Source organism: Rana temporaria, chromosome 2 (assembly GCF_905171775.1).
Source record: "Rana temporaria chromosome 2, aRanTem1.1, whole genome shotgun sequence".
NCBI lineage: Eukaryota > Metazoa > Chordata > Amphibia > Anura > Ranidae > Rana > Rana temporaria.
In genome coordinates, this window is record NC_053490.1 from 392,433,235 (window position 1) to 392,447,952 (window position 14,718).

At 45.1% G+C, this 14,718-nt stretch overlaps 1 protein-coding gene across 2 annotated transcripts in view; it reads left to right on the forward strand.

Annotated features, from left to right (window-relative positions):
* Nucleotides 1-5,192, forward strand: part of DNAJC8 (DnaJ heat shock protein family (Hsp40) member C8) — a 45,467-nt gene extending 40,275 nt beyond the window's left edge. For both annotated transcript variants that reach the window (XM_040338036.1, XM_040338035.1), the window contains exon 9: nt 3,700-5,192. In XM_040338036.1, coding sequence (XP_040193970.1) covers nt 3,700-3,825 — 126 coding nt within the window. In that variant the 3' untranslated portion in view covers nt 3,826-5,192. The remainder of the gene's footprint in view (nt 1-3,699) is intronic.
* Nucleotides 5,193-14,718: the final 9,526 nt, after the last annotated feature.

Below are 14,718 nucleotides of genomic sequence, written 5' to 3' on the forward strand. Positions count from 1 at the left end.
GCTAGGGTCAGTGTCACTACTGGTAGCATGAGGTGATACTTGGACCCTATAAAGGTTGTGTAACTGTCACCACCGTTTACGATCTTCCATTCCACCAACCAGAAACGAGATACACACAGCTGTCTCTGGTTCCAAAATGAATGAATACTTTTAATGGTAAAACTCAGATTTTTATACAGTTCACAACCAAAAAGCATGTTTCAGGGACAATGAAACTCTACACCCCCAACATCACACAATGGGGGCTTCAATACACATTCGGGCTAATTGCTAATCATTATCCAGACGGTCTGGCTCTGCGATAAGTGATCCCCACCTGTTACACAAAACACATTCCTTTACTAAACGTAATTGACATGCTAATTCACTATACCTGAGAAGTCAGACATCTGACCGTTCAGACTGGCAACACATATCTACCATCAATAGACTTTTCACACAAAACAGTGTCATTAGCATACACAATGAAATGGTCTGTAGGAGCAGACCTAATTAGCACAATGGACACAGAATGCAATCACAGCAAGACACTTAAACATCCCACAATAGGCAGCCTTAAAGCGGAGGTTCTCCCTAAAAAAAAAATTTTTTTGTTCTAGCATCTCATTCAGCATAGTAGCGTGAGCTACAGTATGCCTTTATATATTTTTTTGGCGCCGTACTCAATGTAATCGCGTACAAAAGTTTCCGGGGAATGGGCGTTCCTATTCAGAGGGCTTGTGATTGACGGCCGGCTATGGCGCGTCATGCTTCACGGAAATAGCCGAAATAGGTGTTTGCTCTTCACGGCGCCTGCGCAGTCAGCTCCGATGTCTGTGTGCAGGCGCCGTATAGCGCCGGGAAGAGCCGAGACCTACTCGGCTATTTTCGTGAAGCGTGACGCTCCATAGCCGGCCATCAATCACGAGCCCTCTGAATAGGAACGCCCAATCCCCTCGGGGAGTCGGAAATTTTACTACGCTATTAAACAGGGAGTACGGCGCCAACAAAAAATATAAAGGCATACTGTAGCTCGCGCTAATATGCTGAATGAGATGCTATAAAGTTGTTTTTAGGGTGAAACACCGCTTTAATTAGCATCTCAACAATCTGAGACATTCTTATTGACCTGTTGGGGGTCAGAATAAGCAACCTGTAATATTCCAAGATCCTGCAATACATGAATTATCATTAATGTCCCATCTCATGTAATCCGAGATATCAGTTCTCAGTCATCCTATGCCCAAGAGTCATTAGTGCAGCTGGCACAGGAGTACCCCTCATCCTTCAAAAGTCTCTGGGTGTCACGGGCCATTCCGTTACAGGTTGCACAGGCAGTCCAACTCCTCCAGGATGGCACATCAATACGTGTCATTGCCAGAAGGTTTGCCGTGTCTCCCAGCACAGTCTCAAGAGCATGGAGGAGATTCCAGGAGACAGGCAGTTACTCTAGGAGAGCTGGACAGAGCTGTAGAAAGTCCTTAACCCATCAGCAGGACCGGTATCTGCTCATTTGTGCAAGCATGAGCATTACCAGAGCCCTACAAAATGACCTACAGCAGGCCACTGGTGTGAATGTCTGACCAAACAATCATAAACGGACTTCATGGGGGTGGCCTGAGGGCCCAATGTCCTCTAGTGTGCTCTGTACTCACTGCCGGACACTGTGGAGCTCGATTGGCATTTTCCATTGAACACCAGAATTGGCAGGTCCGCCACTGGTGCCCCATGCTTTTCACAGATGAGAGCAGGTTCACCCTGAGCATATGTGACAGACGTGAAAGGGTATGGAGAAGCTGCAGAGAACTTTATGCTGCCTGTAACATCGTTCAGCATGACCAGTTTGGTGGTGGGTTAGTGATGGTCTGGGGAAGCATATCCATGGAGGGACGCACAGACCTCTACAGGCTACACAATGGCACCCTGACTGCCATTAGCTATCCGGATGAAATCCTTGGACCCATTGTCGGACCCTACGCTGGTGCAGTGGTTTCTGGGTTCCTCCTGGTGCACGACAATGCCCGGCCTCGTGTGGCGAGAGCATGGAGGATGAAGTAATTGGTACCATTGAATGGCCCCCACGCTCACCTGACCTAAATCCAAAAGAACACCTCTGGGACATTGTTTCGCTCCATCCAGTGCCGCCAGGTTGCACCTCAATCTGTTCAGGAGCTCAGTGATGCTCTGGTCCAGATCTGGGAGGAAATACCCCAGGACACCATCCGTCATCTCATTAGGAGCATGCCCTGATGTTGTCAGGCATGCATACAAGCACTTGGGGGCCATACAAACTACGGAGGACCATTTGAGTTGTTGCAATGAAATTTCAGCAAAATGGACTAGCTTGCTGCATAATTTTTTTCACTTTGATTTTTGGGTGTCTTTGAATTCAGCCCTCTGTAGGTGGATAATTTTTCATTTCCATCAAATGATGTGCCATCCTTTCATTCCTAACACATTACCCAGTCCATATCAGTACAGATATCCAGCATGAGATTTTTGCCCGTTAAGATCTGATATGTTTTCAAAGTGTTGCTTTATTTTTTTTGAGCAGTGTATATGGACCAATGGCTCACGCAGTAAAGTCAGTATGCATAATGCAGATGTTTTGGAGGCTGCGCAAACTGAATCGGGGCTGGGGATAAGCATGAGCTAGACAAAATGGAGAATGTATGCAAAATAGTATGCTGATTACACAGTAAAAGGACATAAACACAATCCATAGACAGTATTGTAAATACAGTGTTTGCACAGAAACTGGTTCCGAAGACTAATGTATCGATGCTACCAAGCCCACAATAAAAAAAACACAGGATCAAGGTCAGGTAGCTTGCACTGTTGGTCAACAGAGCAAACTGCATCTGAAAGCAGGACCACACACAGGGTGATTGCTGCTGCCAATCATCTTCACAAATTTATATCAGAAAAACAAGTGTGATTGTATCTAGTATGTCTAATTATAGATTATGAATAATGGTCACCCTTTTCAAAGTCCTTGAGTGGAGATCTAAGAAGGGCTAAAAAAAAAAAGAAGCCATCAAAAGAAAGTTGCAACATCTTGATGTGATTGGGGGGGAATCAGATTACATGAAGCAATTTTAGCTTGGTTGTTCATTGGCGCCTTGGTTTATAAAGTGTAGATCCAGCAACATTCATGTTGCAGTAATAGGCAATGACAATCTCCACCTCTGGTCAGCAGGGTTAATCGCCATGTATTTGAGGGTGGGCGGTGGGTGATATATGATCCTCTTTCTGTAAAGCGTTGGATCTTATCATCCAATTGTGTAAATGCAATATCAGGGTTGAAGTTGCTTCTAGCCACTCTAAGCATTTCTGCAAAGTGAATTCACTTACTAGAGGTGGAGGATGTCCATGGAGGAGGGTGTTCCTGATGGTGGATTTGCCATACAGAGGAGTTCCCAGTGTTCAGAGTATTCATTATATAAGGAAACTTGAACTTATTCATTTTGACTAAAATCCATATGCCACTCTTGCTTCCAGACATTTGCAAGCTTCTCTAGGTGCTTTTTTGGCATATTGTTGTTGGGCTGCTTTGTGGCATTTTGGTGCAGCAAAAGGAAATTCTACAAATTTTGCAAGGGGTATGTAATCTAATTGGTGCATCAACACACACTGGTTCCTTATGAACGTGTTGGTGATTTATGCTATTTTTACATTGATCTTGATTAGGACGTGTTTCTTTTTTATTTTTTTATTCAGGAAAGCCGAGATGGACGTGTTGACAGTTGGAGAAATTTTCAAGCACACGCAAAGGGCAAAAAAAAGGAAAAGAAGGCACGGACATTTTTAAAACCACCCAAAGTGAAGATGGAACAGAGAGAGTGACCCCTTTCTTTGTGAGACGACTCCCCTGAGTTTTATGAACTGTGATTACATTATCTGTAGTGTCCTGTTTACTGGTCACCTGTTTGGCTGTGGAAAGGATTCCCTTTTTTTTTTTTTTTTTTTCCAGCTTTTGTACAGCTCCCCTTTTTTATTTAGTTTTTCTTTTGAAAGGAGACACTTCTAATTTAATATTTTGTACCTTTTTATTGTAACCAGTTTAATTTCATAATGTCTTTCGACATGTGACCAGTATAAAGATATATTTTCCACTTTAATCTTAACTGCAATCCCTGCTTAATACATCTCCATGTAGCAGCATAATGGATAAAATGCTCTATCCTCCCCAAAAGTTTTGCCAAGTATGGTTTGCTCAGTTTGTAAGTGATGATGGGGCCTTTTTATTCAGATGTAGACCTGAGCCAGCAATTGGATTGCCTGACCTGTGTCAAGCCATGCTAAATTACAGGATTGTGTAAAGCACAATTAAATAACATTATGTAGGTGCAGATGTTGACATTTTAGATTCTGTCCCACCCTCTCTGTTTCAATGTGGTAACAAACTGGGAGGCATTTTTGCTACAAATGCAGAAATGCTTATATATTTGGATTGTAAAATAGTTTGCTTAGCCCTATATTTGTTTACCCTGCAAAGCCAATGTATACAAGATTGGGATGGGGTCTTGTTGGGCACTATGAAAATCTAGGCAAGACGCCTTTGTTATTTCATGAAGGTATATAAAGCAGGGGGAAAACTATTAAAGTGGAAATCCCTTTAAGTTACTCTCATGATCATTAAGCAGACCCTCTGTAGGCTCTGCCATTTTTCTTTATTGAGGTGGTGTCTATGAAAGTTTAATGATTCATAGACATAGCTGTGTTCTAGCAGATATCTTCAATAAATCCAGTCTGCTGGTGGAAACTGGATAATGGAATAGCAGTGATGCCTGTTTTGGTTTGTAAATCTTCATGCCTGCCCTGTTGTGCTGACTTTGACAGCTATTCTCTCCATGCATGTCTGTTGCCACAGTGCACACTGCATGCCTTTGCAGATTATCTGAGCAGCAATGCAGTGTTGTAGACTCCAATTTCAGCTGTCCTATATTTGGTAATCTGTTTTTCATAAAGTTGAACAGAAGTTTCCAGGCAGTTGCTAACAGCTGTCAATCAGTGCTGGAGTGCAAGTGTGAAGATATCTGATCATACACCATTACAAGCACAGCCACTAGCTATGTGCCACCTCCAGCTATAAGGCAAATGCTACAGTCCATTACGAAACATCAGAGAATAAATCCCTGATATAACAGATGTTACATTTGTTACAATCACATATATTTGGGTATTATACTAATAAATTGTCATACAACATTGCCTTGTGTCATGTAAAGAGAATTGTATTAATAGTACTTGTGATTTTGCTAATAGAAACATTTGTGCATAATTTTTTTTTATAAAATACAATTTTAAATTACAGTAAGAAAAACAGAAAAAAAAATTAGAAGGCATAACATTTAAAAATATATATATTTAAGAATTAAAAAAAAAAGGTATAGGTAAAAAACAAAGCTACAAATAAAAATATAAAAATAAATGTTACAAATACAAAACATTTTACAAAATCATGGAAATATAAATACTACAAACAAAAATAAATCGAATACCAATAGTGAGCTTCAGCTCTGTGTATACAATGGAGCATGGGGAGCTCCTGTCCATAATGGGGGTGGTAGTGACACAGCCCCAATTCCACAATGGCTCAAAAGTGATATGGTCCAGAAATATTTAGACATAATAAAAGTGGATAAAGCACCTGGACTAGATGGCATCCACCCACGGATCCTAAAAGAATTGAGCTTTGTAATTTCAAAGCCGTTGTATATCATTTTTAGGGTCTCATTAATGACGGGAATAGTACCACTGGATTGACGCAGGGCCAATGTGGTGCCTATATTTAAAAAGGGAACAAAGTCTTTACCAAGTAACTATAGACCTGTTAGTTTAACTTCTATAGTTGGGAAGATACTGGAGCGTTTAATAAAACACCACATAGATGAGTTCTTGCTGGAACAAAACTATTTAAGCAACAGACAGCATGGATTCATGAAAGACAAAAGTTGTCAGACAAACCTGATTTCCTTTTATGAAGAGGTAAGTATAACCTTGGACAGAGGCGTGGCTGTGGATGTGGTATACTTGGATTTTGCAAAAGCATTCGATACAGTGCTCATGTGTAAGGTAAAGTCTACAGGATTGGATATATCAGTTTGTAAATGGATAGAAAACTGGCTAAAAGACAGAATTCAGAGAGTAGTGGTTAATAACCTTGGACCATTTAGAGTAAGAGTCATCAGTGGTGTACCCCAAGGTTCAGTGCTGGGACCCTTACCTTTTAATATCTTTATAAATGATATTGGGTCTGGGATCAAAAGTTACATTTCTGTCTTTGCAGATGACGCTAAGCTATGCAGTGGAATAACGTCCTTACAGGATGTCGCCAATTTACAAGCCGACCTCAATGCTCTGTCTAATTGGGCGGCTATGTGGCAGATGAGGTTTAATGTTGATAAATGTAACGTTATGCACTTGGGGGCTAAGAATATGCATGCATCATACATACTAGGGGAGTACAACTGAAGGGATCCATAGTGGAGAAGGATCTGGGGGTTTTGGTAGATCATAAGCTCAATAATGGCATGCAAAGTCCTTTCTTGTGTTGAGAGGTATGGACTCCAGAGAGAGAGAGATAATTCTGCCCCTGTTTAAATCATTAGTAAGACCTCATCTGGAATATGCAGTTCAGTTTTGGGCCCCAGTTCTCAAAAAGGATATCGGGGAACTGGAGAAAGTGCAGAGAAGGGCAACCAAACTGATAAGAGGCATGGAGGAGCTCAGCTATGAGGAAAGATTAGAGGAACTGAATTTATTCACTCTTGAGAAGAGGAGAATAAGGGGGGGGGGGGGGGGATAAGATCAACATGTACAAATAGATAAGGGGTCCATATAGTGAACTTGGTGTTGAGTTATTCACCTTGCAGTCAACACAAAAGACAAGAGGGCACTCTTTATGTCTAGAGGAAAAAAGATTTAATCTCCAAATACGGAAAGGTTTCTTCACAGTAAGAGCTGTGAAAATGTGGATCAGACTCCCTCCAGACGTGGTTCTGGCTAGCTCAGTAGATTGCTTTAAAAAAGGACTGGATACTTTCCTAGATGTACATAATAAAACTGAGTACTAACATTTTATAGGTAAAGTTGATCCGGGGGAAATCCGATTGCCTCTCGGAGGGATCAGGAAGGATTCTTTTTTCCCCTGCTGTAGCAAATTGGATCATGCTCTGCTGTTTTTTTTTTGCCTTCCTCTGGGTCAACTGGGGGTATATGGGATTGTATGATATTTTTTATTTTATTCATTATTTATTTTTTTATGGTTGAATTGGATGGACTTGTGTCTTTTTTCAACCTAACTATGTAAGCCTTGCAGCTTCACAGCCTGGTCCCCTACTGTGCATGCACGTCCTCACTGGTCTGTCTTCTGGGATGGACCTGTGTAGGTTTTTTTTTTTGTTTTGTTTTGTTTTTCAATCTTCTAAACCATGCAAAAATAAAAATATTAAAAAAATCTAACAAATAAGAAAATAAAAACGGACATAAAAAAACATTTTTGTTATGTTAACTTTTTTAATAATAAAAATAAAAACAAACCTGAAAATAACTTCAGGCCTATTAACCCCACAAGAAAAACCCCTCAGATAAATGATTTGACCTCCATAGGGTAGGCCTTTGCTAACTGGAACACAGACTGGTAGTCACTGCTGACTGCAGGGCTGTTTTGGAGAAGACCTGTATATTTAATGAACTGAGAAAAACTTGTGCTTGTTGGCTGACTGGAGAAACATCAAAGATTTCAGTCTGCAGCCTGAATCTACTAGTAGCTATTGATAATGGGCGAATCTTCCAGACAAAAGGAAAACCGTGTTGCCTAGTGTCATCTCACACCTGATTTAAACCACTTAATTGCTGTACAATCATGTTGCAATCGCATGCATTGCACAGCAATAATGGGTTTAAATCAGGTGGTGAGGAGGCACCACCTGTCAAACACAGTTGAATCGCTAATGAGCCCTTGCATTCGGCTGTAAATGGGGCTAATCTGCAAGTGTCCCACAACTGCATGCTTCTGCAGGGTCCAAGGAGTTAAAGCAGGGGGTGAAAAAGCAACACAGTGCTGCCTGCTTTAACCCCTTATTTGCTCTATTGTACAGGGTTGCAGGGCACTTGTGAATGGGTCATGCTTGACAGGTGCTATACCCACCAATCATGACTGGGTGTATTACTTGTGCTGGGATGTGTACACCCTGGCCACTGCAGCTATAGGAAGTGTGGTACCATTAAGAAAATATATCTTAATTGAACTGTACAGGACACAAGCAATATTCATACACCATGGGTTATAGGTGTGTATCTTCAGGTAATTGCAAGCTTTTGAGCACACTCCCTTGGGGCACCTTTCCCATAACCCTACGCCACTACAAGAGTCCTCAGTTTTGCAAGTGTAGGTAATGAACCTCATGTCCTTCCCAAAAAAGTCTGCTTTACTACTTTTGTTTCTAATTATATTCTTAGAATTCTTCAATTAACCCATGTTGTCTACCTAGAAGCTCTGTATACGAGATTGTGCAACCTTGGAAGCTGTATCCTGACCCCACACTGGGCGGGTGGCCTGTAATGTCGGCTTCATGCACCTCCTGGATGCTGTATAAGGTGCTCACCTTAGCACTTGATGCAAGGCATTGAATTAGTGGCAGGGTTCAATAGAGATCCAGGGCTGTGGTCCATCACTATGGACCTCGGTCCCTGCAGACCCCTTCAGGGGTAGGTCCACCATGACGGATGAAGCCTGGACTTTATATACAGTCCAGCATTGTGGACAGGTAAGAAAGGGTCAACCTGTATCTCTTGCTGTTACGGAGTAAAACCGGGCTATTGTTGGTATCTGTTCATTTCACAGTGCACACATTTTAAAACTTGCCACTAACTTAGGGCTCAATCTCAGGTGGAAGACCAGATGTTGCATCACACAACTGGTCGCACACTCTAAATGCTACCTCGAGAACCTCTATAAGGTACCCAGGATTCTTCATTTCAGGATGGTCTACACATACTTCTTCTGGACACCGACACCCTATCGCCTGACCTTTATTGTGTAAGTACCCTGCAGAGGCATACCCTCACTTGTTTCTAAGGCAGAAAGCAAGCAAAAGGGAGACCATTCTAAACAGCAGGCAAACAGTTGCTCTGCCGAAGGTCTGCACAACTCAACACCAGAGTGATGATGTATGCCTTGCAATGGAGCAGGACGCTGTTTTATTTCTAATCTCAGCATCTGATTCTATAATCCTTAAGAACCAGCATCACTGTAATCCTTTAAAGAGTACTTTATTGGTCAAATCGGACCAAATGGTAGCACGGAAATGTTTCGGCAAAGAGCCTTAGTTGTAGCTTGTATAAAACTAAAATGACAAAATATTTATACCTAAGCAAAGTTCCACCCAGAGCAAAATTAACTTGTCTAATTGCTATAATTAACCAATTTGGTGGTGATTTGCATTGGTGTCAACTAAACAGAACACGGATATACAAATACACATAGTGTGAAGTTATCACAGTAAAAATTATGGCATAATAATATGACATGACATAATTAGAAATATATAGAGAAAAAAATGCATATAGGTGTGTGCACAGAAACGCCTAGAGCATACAAGTTCAGATGGAAAAATAAAGAAGGAAACAAAAAAAAAAAACATTATGCAGCATAAATGTAAATATAGATTGTTATGGCTATAAACTGACTGCAACAAAGTATAGTCACAGAAAAATCACTATAAGGCCTCATGCACACAGGACTTTAGAAAAAACGAGCTGCAAAGCCACTACCAACGCCAAGAAAAAGTGGCTGTAAAAATGTGCTTTTAGTTGCTTTTTGCATTGGCGTTAGTGCATGTTTAGCTGCGCTAGCTTGTAGTAGCGTTTTTCTGCCTCTATTAAATATCAATGGTTCCCTGATTATGATGATTTGACTTGCGGTGCGGCTTGTGCGCTGAGGATCTTGAAGGGAAACCCTCACCAAAATTAAATAAAAAACTGGCGTGGGGTTCCCCCCCCCCCCCCAAGAGCATACCAGACCCTTCGGTCTGGTATGGATTTTAAGGGGAACCCCCACGCCAAAGAAATTGGCGTTCGGGTTCCTCTAAATTCCATACCAGACCTTTATCTGAGCACCCAACCCTTTCTTTAGAAAGTGCACATCGTGTTAGGACCAGCTTTCTGCCAGTCTATTTATAGCACCCACCCTGACACAAATTTCAGGCTGGTTTTATTTCATTTTCATGCATCAGGTTTACATCCACTTTAAGTCTTGATAATCAAAAGTATCTGAACACTCTGCATAATCTCGATCCGCAACAGTGGCAGGTGTGACTTGCTATGAGTGAAGAAAAATGCTTCCTTAACCACTTAAGACCCGGACCTTTAGGCAGCTAAAGGACCTAGCCAGATTTGCGATTCGGCACTGCGTCGCTTTAACTGACAATTGCGCGTGGCTCCCAAACAAAATTGGCATCCTTTTTTCCCACAAATAGAGCTTTCTTTTGGTGGTATTTGATCACCTCTGCGGTTTTTTATTTTTTGCGCTATAAACAAAAATAGAGCGACAATTTTGAAAAAAATCAATATTTTTTACTTTTTTCTATAATAAATATCCCCCAAAAATATATAAAACATTATTTTTTTTCCTCAGTTTAGGCCGATACGTATTCTTCTACCTATTTGTGTTTAAAAAAATCGCAATAGGGGGCGTGACCGGAAGCCGACCTGGATGGCAGCCTGATTCCTCAGCTCTCATACAGCCCGCACTGAGAAGGCATTCTAGGGGACTTTAATCCGCACTCTTATGGGCAGATCCAGGGGCACCCGCTCCACGAAACATCGGGGATCCTCTCAACCCCCGCCGAGCACGGCTACAAACCTCCGGTCCTTTTTTATGGCCCAGAACACGCCGCCTGACGGAGCTGCCAAGTTGGCGCCGGATCCTCACACAGCGCGCCCTGAGTCACCAGCGCGGCTCTCCCAACCAGCCTGCTCCGGGTCCCTGTCTCCCGGGAGACTCCTGATGGCTACATCGGGCTCCACGGACTCTCCATCCACCTTGGGAGCGGTGAGTTCCCCTAGCCCAAGCCCCCTCGCCCTCTCCAGGGTCTCACCGCATGGAGCGCAGGCCGCCATGACAGGCCCCCTCCACCCCCCGCTGTACACGCAGTGCTCTGAGGCATTCCCTCAATTGCTGAGGACCATGTCAGACCCCTGCCTCCCGGACTTTGAAGGGGGCTCCCCCACCCCCTCAGTCTCATCAGGGGACCTTCCTGATCTGCCAGCCCCTATGTATTCTCTGAATCGGGCACTGCAGGGGCCTGGGGAGATCCGTGAGGCCTACAACTCCTGTGCATCGGTTCCATCCCCCCCTAAGGCACAGAGACTTTCGGAGGCGCAGCCCTCTGGCTCTCCTGAGGTGCGTCCTGCACTGATTACTTATGCCCAGAAAGTAGGCTCTCCTGCAGCCTATCCCTCTGACCGGAGGCTATACCCATCTGCCCGGGCCCTGCCAGAGACCGACCAGGGGCACTCCCCCACAGAGCTGGCATATCTGGCCCATGGTTATGTCACCCCAAACTCCCAGCAGCCGCCCCCCCACCCCTCCTCCTCTGGGCATTCACCGACACCGACCTACGCTCACCCCATCCCCCTCCAGTGGCAATCCTATCTACAAGCTATCCCTACCAAAGAGGACTTTAAACTCCTGATTGAGGAAGTTAAGTCGGCATGCCGCTCAGAAATTCAGGTGCTCCAGTCTGGCATGAAGCACCTGACGGACCGCGTAGAGATGGCAGAAGAAGAACTCCAGGAAACCAAGTTAGCGGTCCATAGAGTTCAACTCCAGGGGGCAGATCACCGCACCCTGTTGAGGGACATGCAGCGCCATTTGGAGGACCTGGACAACAGGGGGCGCAGAAATAACAGGCTGCGGGGGGTGCCGGAAACTGATGGGCCGGAGGATCTCCAAGACACGCTACAGTCAGTATTCAATAACCTTCTGGGGGAGCCGCCTAACGCCCGCATTGCAATGGATAGGGCGCATAGGGCCCTGCGTCCAAAAAACACCTCCTCTAAGCCATGAGGCATAATTTGCAGGATCAGTTCCTACCCTTTGAAGGAAGAGATCATGCGCCAAGCTCGCTTGGCACGCAAAGTGATGCATCAAGAGGTACCCATACAACTGTACCCGGATCTCTCGTGGATCACTCTTCAAAAGCGCAGACTGTTACAACCCTTGCTGCGCGCCCTGCAAGATGAACATATAATTTACAGATGGGGTTTCCCCTTCAGCCTCACAGCCAAGCATCAGGGCAAATCGGCCATCCTGAGGTATCCGGAGGATCTCGACACCTTCTGCGACGTGCTGGGAATTCCTGTTCCCCAACTCCCTGAGTGGGACCTTGTGGCTACACCACCTCCTCCACCAGTGGTCTGGCAGAAGGTGCCCCCGCCCAACCGCCATCGAAGTGGGGGACCACCCCGCAAATCACAACGCCATGGAGGCACCTGAAGGCCTGGACTTGGAGATTCCCCCCCCCCCTTTTTTGTGAACTCTGTTATTTAGCTTATTAGCCTGAACAGCCCACTTTTTGTTTTTCTTCTGTCCCACTGGGACCGTTTTTTCTGCCCTGGACATTTTCTTTTTGCACTTAGTCCCCCCTGAAAATGCCCTTAACACCAATCCTAGTTTTTACATTGGGCTTGTCTCTGCCGAGACCTGAGAGTTTAGGAGTTATTTTTTGCCTTTGTTTTTTCTTTTTTTTTTTTGCTTGAACCACCCCCCCCCCTGGTCTAGCGAATGTATTTAACCTCGTTTTGCATTTTTAGTTTTTTTATTGATGACCACCCTAGGGCTCCCAGGCACCTATCTGGCGCATTCTTCTGGGATGTGGCCGGATGGGTCTTTGGGAAACCGTGCTGACCTAGGCCCTTTGGCCTCCCGAGGTCTGATGCAAATGTTACTTTTGATTGTTTTGTTCTGTGTTCTGACGCCTTCTTTCTCTTTCAGTTTCCACCCCCCCTCCCTTCTCCCCGATCGTCGGATGGTTCGCTATGGAACCTGTGTAACCCGCCTGGAATTCCTCCCGGGGCGCCTCCACCCTCGGCCTCTGATCTCCGTCAGCTCCACACCACACCAGGTAGGACGCTCCCCCCCTCCCTCTATCCAATCCCATGGCTAAGATACTGTCCCTGAACGTGCATGGTTTAAACTCAGATAGGAAAAGGCATCTGGCACTGAGAGAATTTAGACAGTCGGGCGCTGACGTAATTTTTATCCAGGAAACGCACTTTGATAGCGGCGGGTCCTTCGCGTTCGCCACCAAGCAATTCCCACAAATATACTCCTCGGGCCCCCGCAAACGAGCTGGGGTTGCGATACTTCTCAAGCGTGGATCTCCGTTCACCTGCACTAGCTGCTATAGCGACCCCCTGGGACATTTCGTTATCCTTAGAGGCATGTGGCAGACACGGGAGGTCACTTTTTGCGCACTCTACGCCCCGAATGTCCAGCAACATAGGTTTCTAACTAGATTACTCACCCGTCTCTTTAAGTCAGACCATGGACTACTGGTGGTGGGGGGGGATTTCAATTTGACCCAATCTGCAACTGCCGATCGCCACGTGGTGGGCCCCCGGGGGCCGTCAGCTCGAGCCCTCAGAGACTCGAAGCTTTTCCGCCAAATCACTAGACGATATGCTCTCTTCGATGCCTGGAGGGCTCTCCACCCAGGGGATCGGCAGTATACCTTCTATTCGGCCCCCCATAGAACCCATTCCCGTATCGACTACTTCTTCACAAATAGTAGCACACTCCGGGCGACACTTGAGGCACAGATTCTTCCGATATCATGGTCAGACCACGCCCCTGTCCTTCTAACACTAGACCTAGGTTCCCCCACCCGTAGGCCCTGCAACTGGAAACTAAATACTTTCCTCCTCCAGCACCTGCCGTCCAAGACAGAACTCACCTCCACTCTCCAACTTTACTTTGCGGAGAACAACACGCCTGACATTTCTGCTCCCACGCTCTGGGAGGCCCATAAGGCAGTTCTTCGAGGTAAATGCATAGCACTATCAGCCGCCCTGAGAAAAGATGCACAGGCCACTAAACAGAGAACCGAGAAGGAGCTAGTGGGTCTGGAACGCCGCTTGCAGCTAACCCCCTCCATTGCCCTCCTTAAGAAAATCACAAATTTGCGAGCAATCTTGAGGGACCTGGCTCTTGGCTGCGTAGAGAAGGCTCTGGTTAGATTGCGACAGATCTATTACGACAAGGGCAACAAGGCCCACTCACCGTTAGCAAAGAAACTGCGTGATACACATCTCGCGACGACACCTCACCAAATTAAGGACGGTTCGGGATGCCTTCAGTCCCATCCCAGAGACATAGCCCAGACATTCTCAGACTTTTACACAAAACTTTATAATGACCCTAACATCCCCGGTAACCCACCCCCCCCGGACGTCTCCCTTAGTATAAGACAATATCTGGAACAGAGTGGGGTCTCCCGCCTCCAGCCCTCCGACCTGTCATCCCTCAACATGCTGATCTCCGAAGAGGAGATAGAGCAGACTATTAAATCCCTGCCCTCCCGCAAGTCCCCAGGCCCAGACGGTTTACCCTATGAATATTATAAAGCCTTCCTGCCCCTCTTCCTTCCCCACATGTGCAAACTTTTTAACGCCTTCCTCCGAGACACTCCTGTCCCGGCAGATATGCAACGCTCCTTTATTACTCTGATC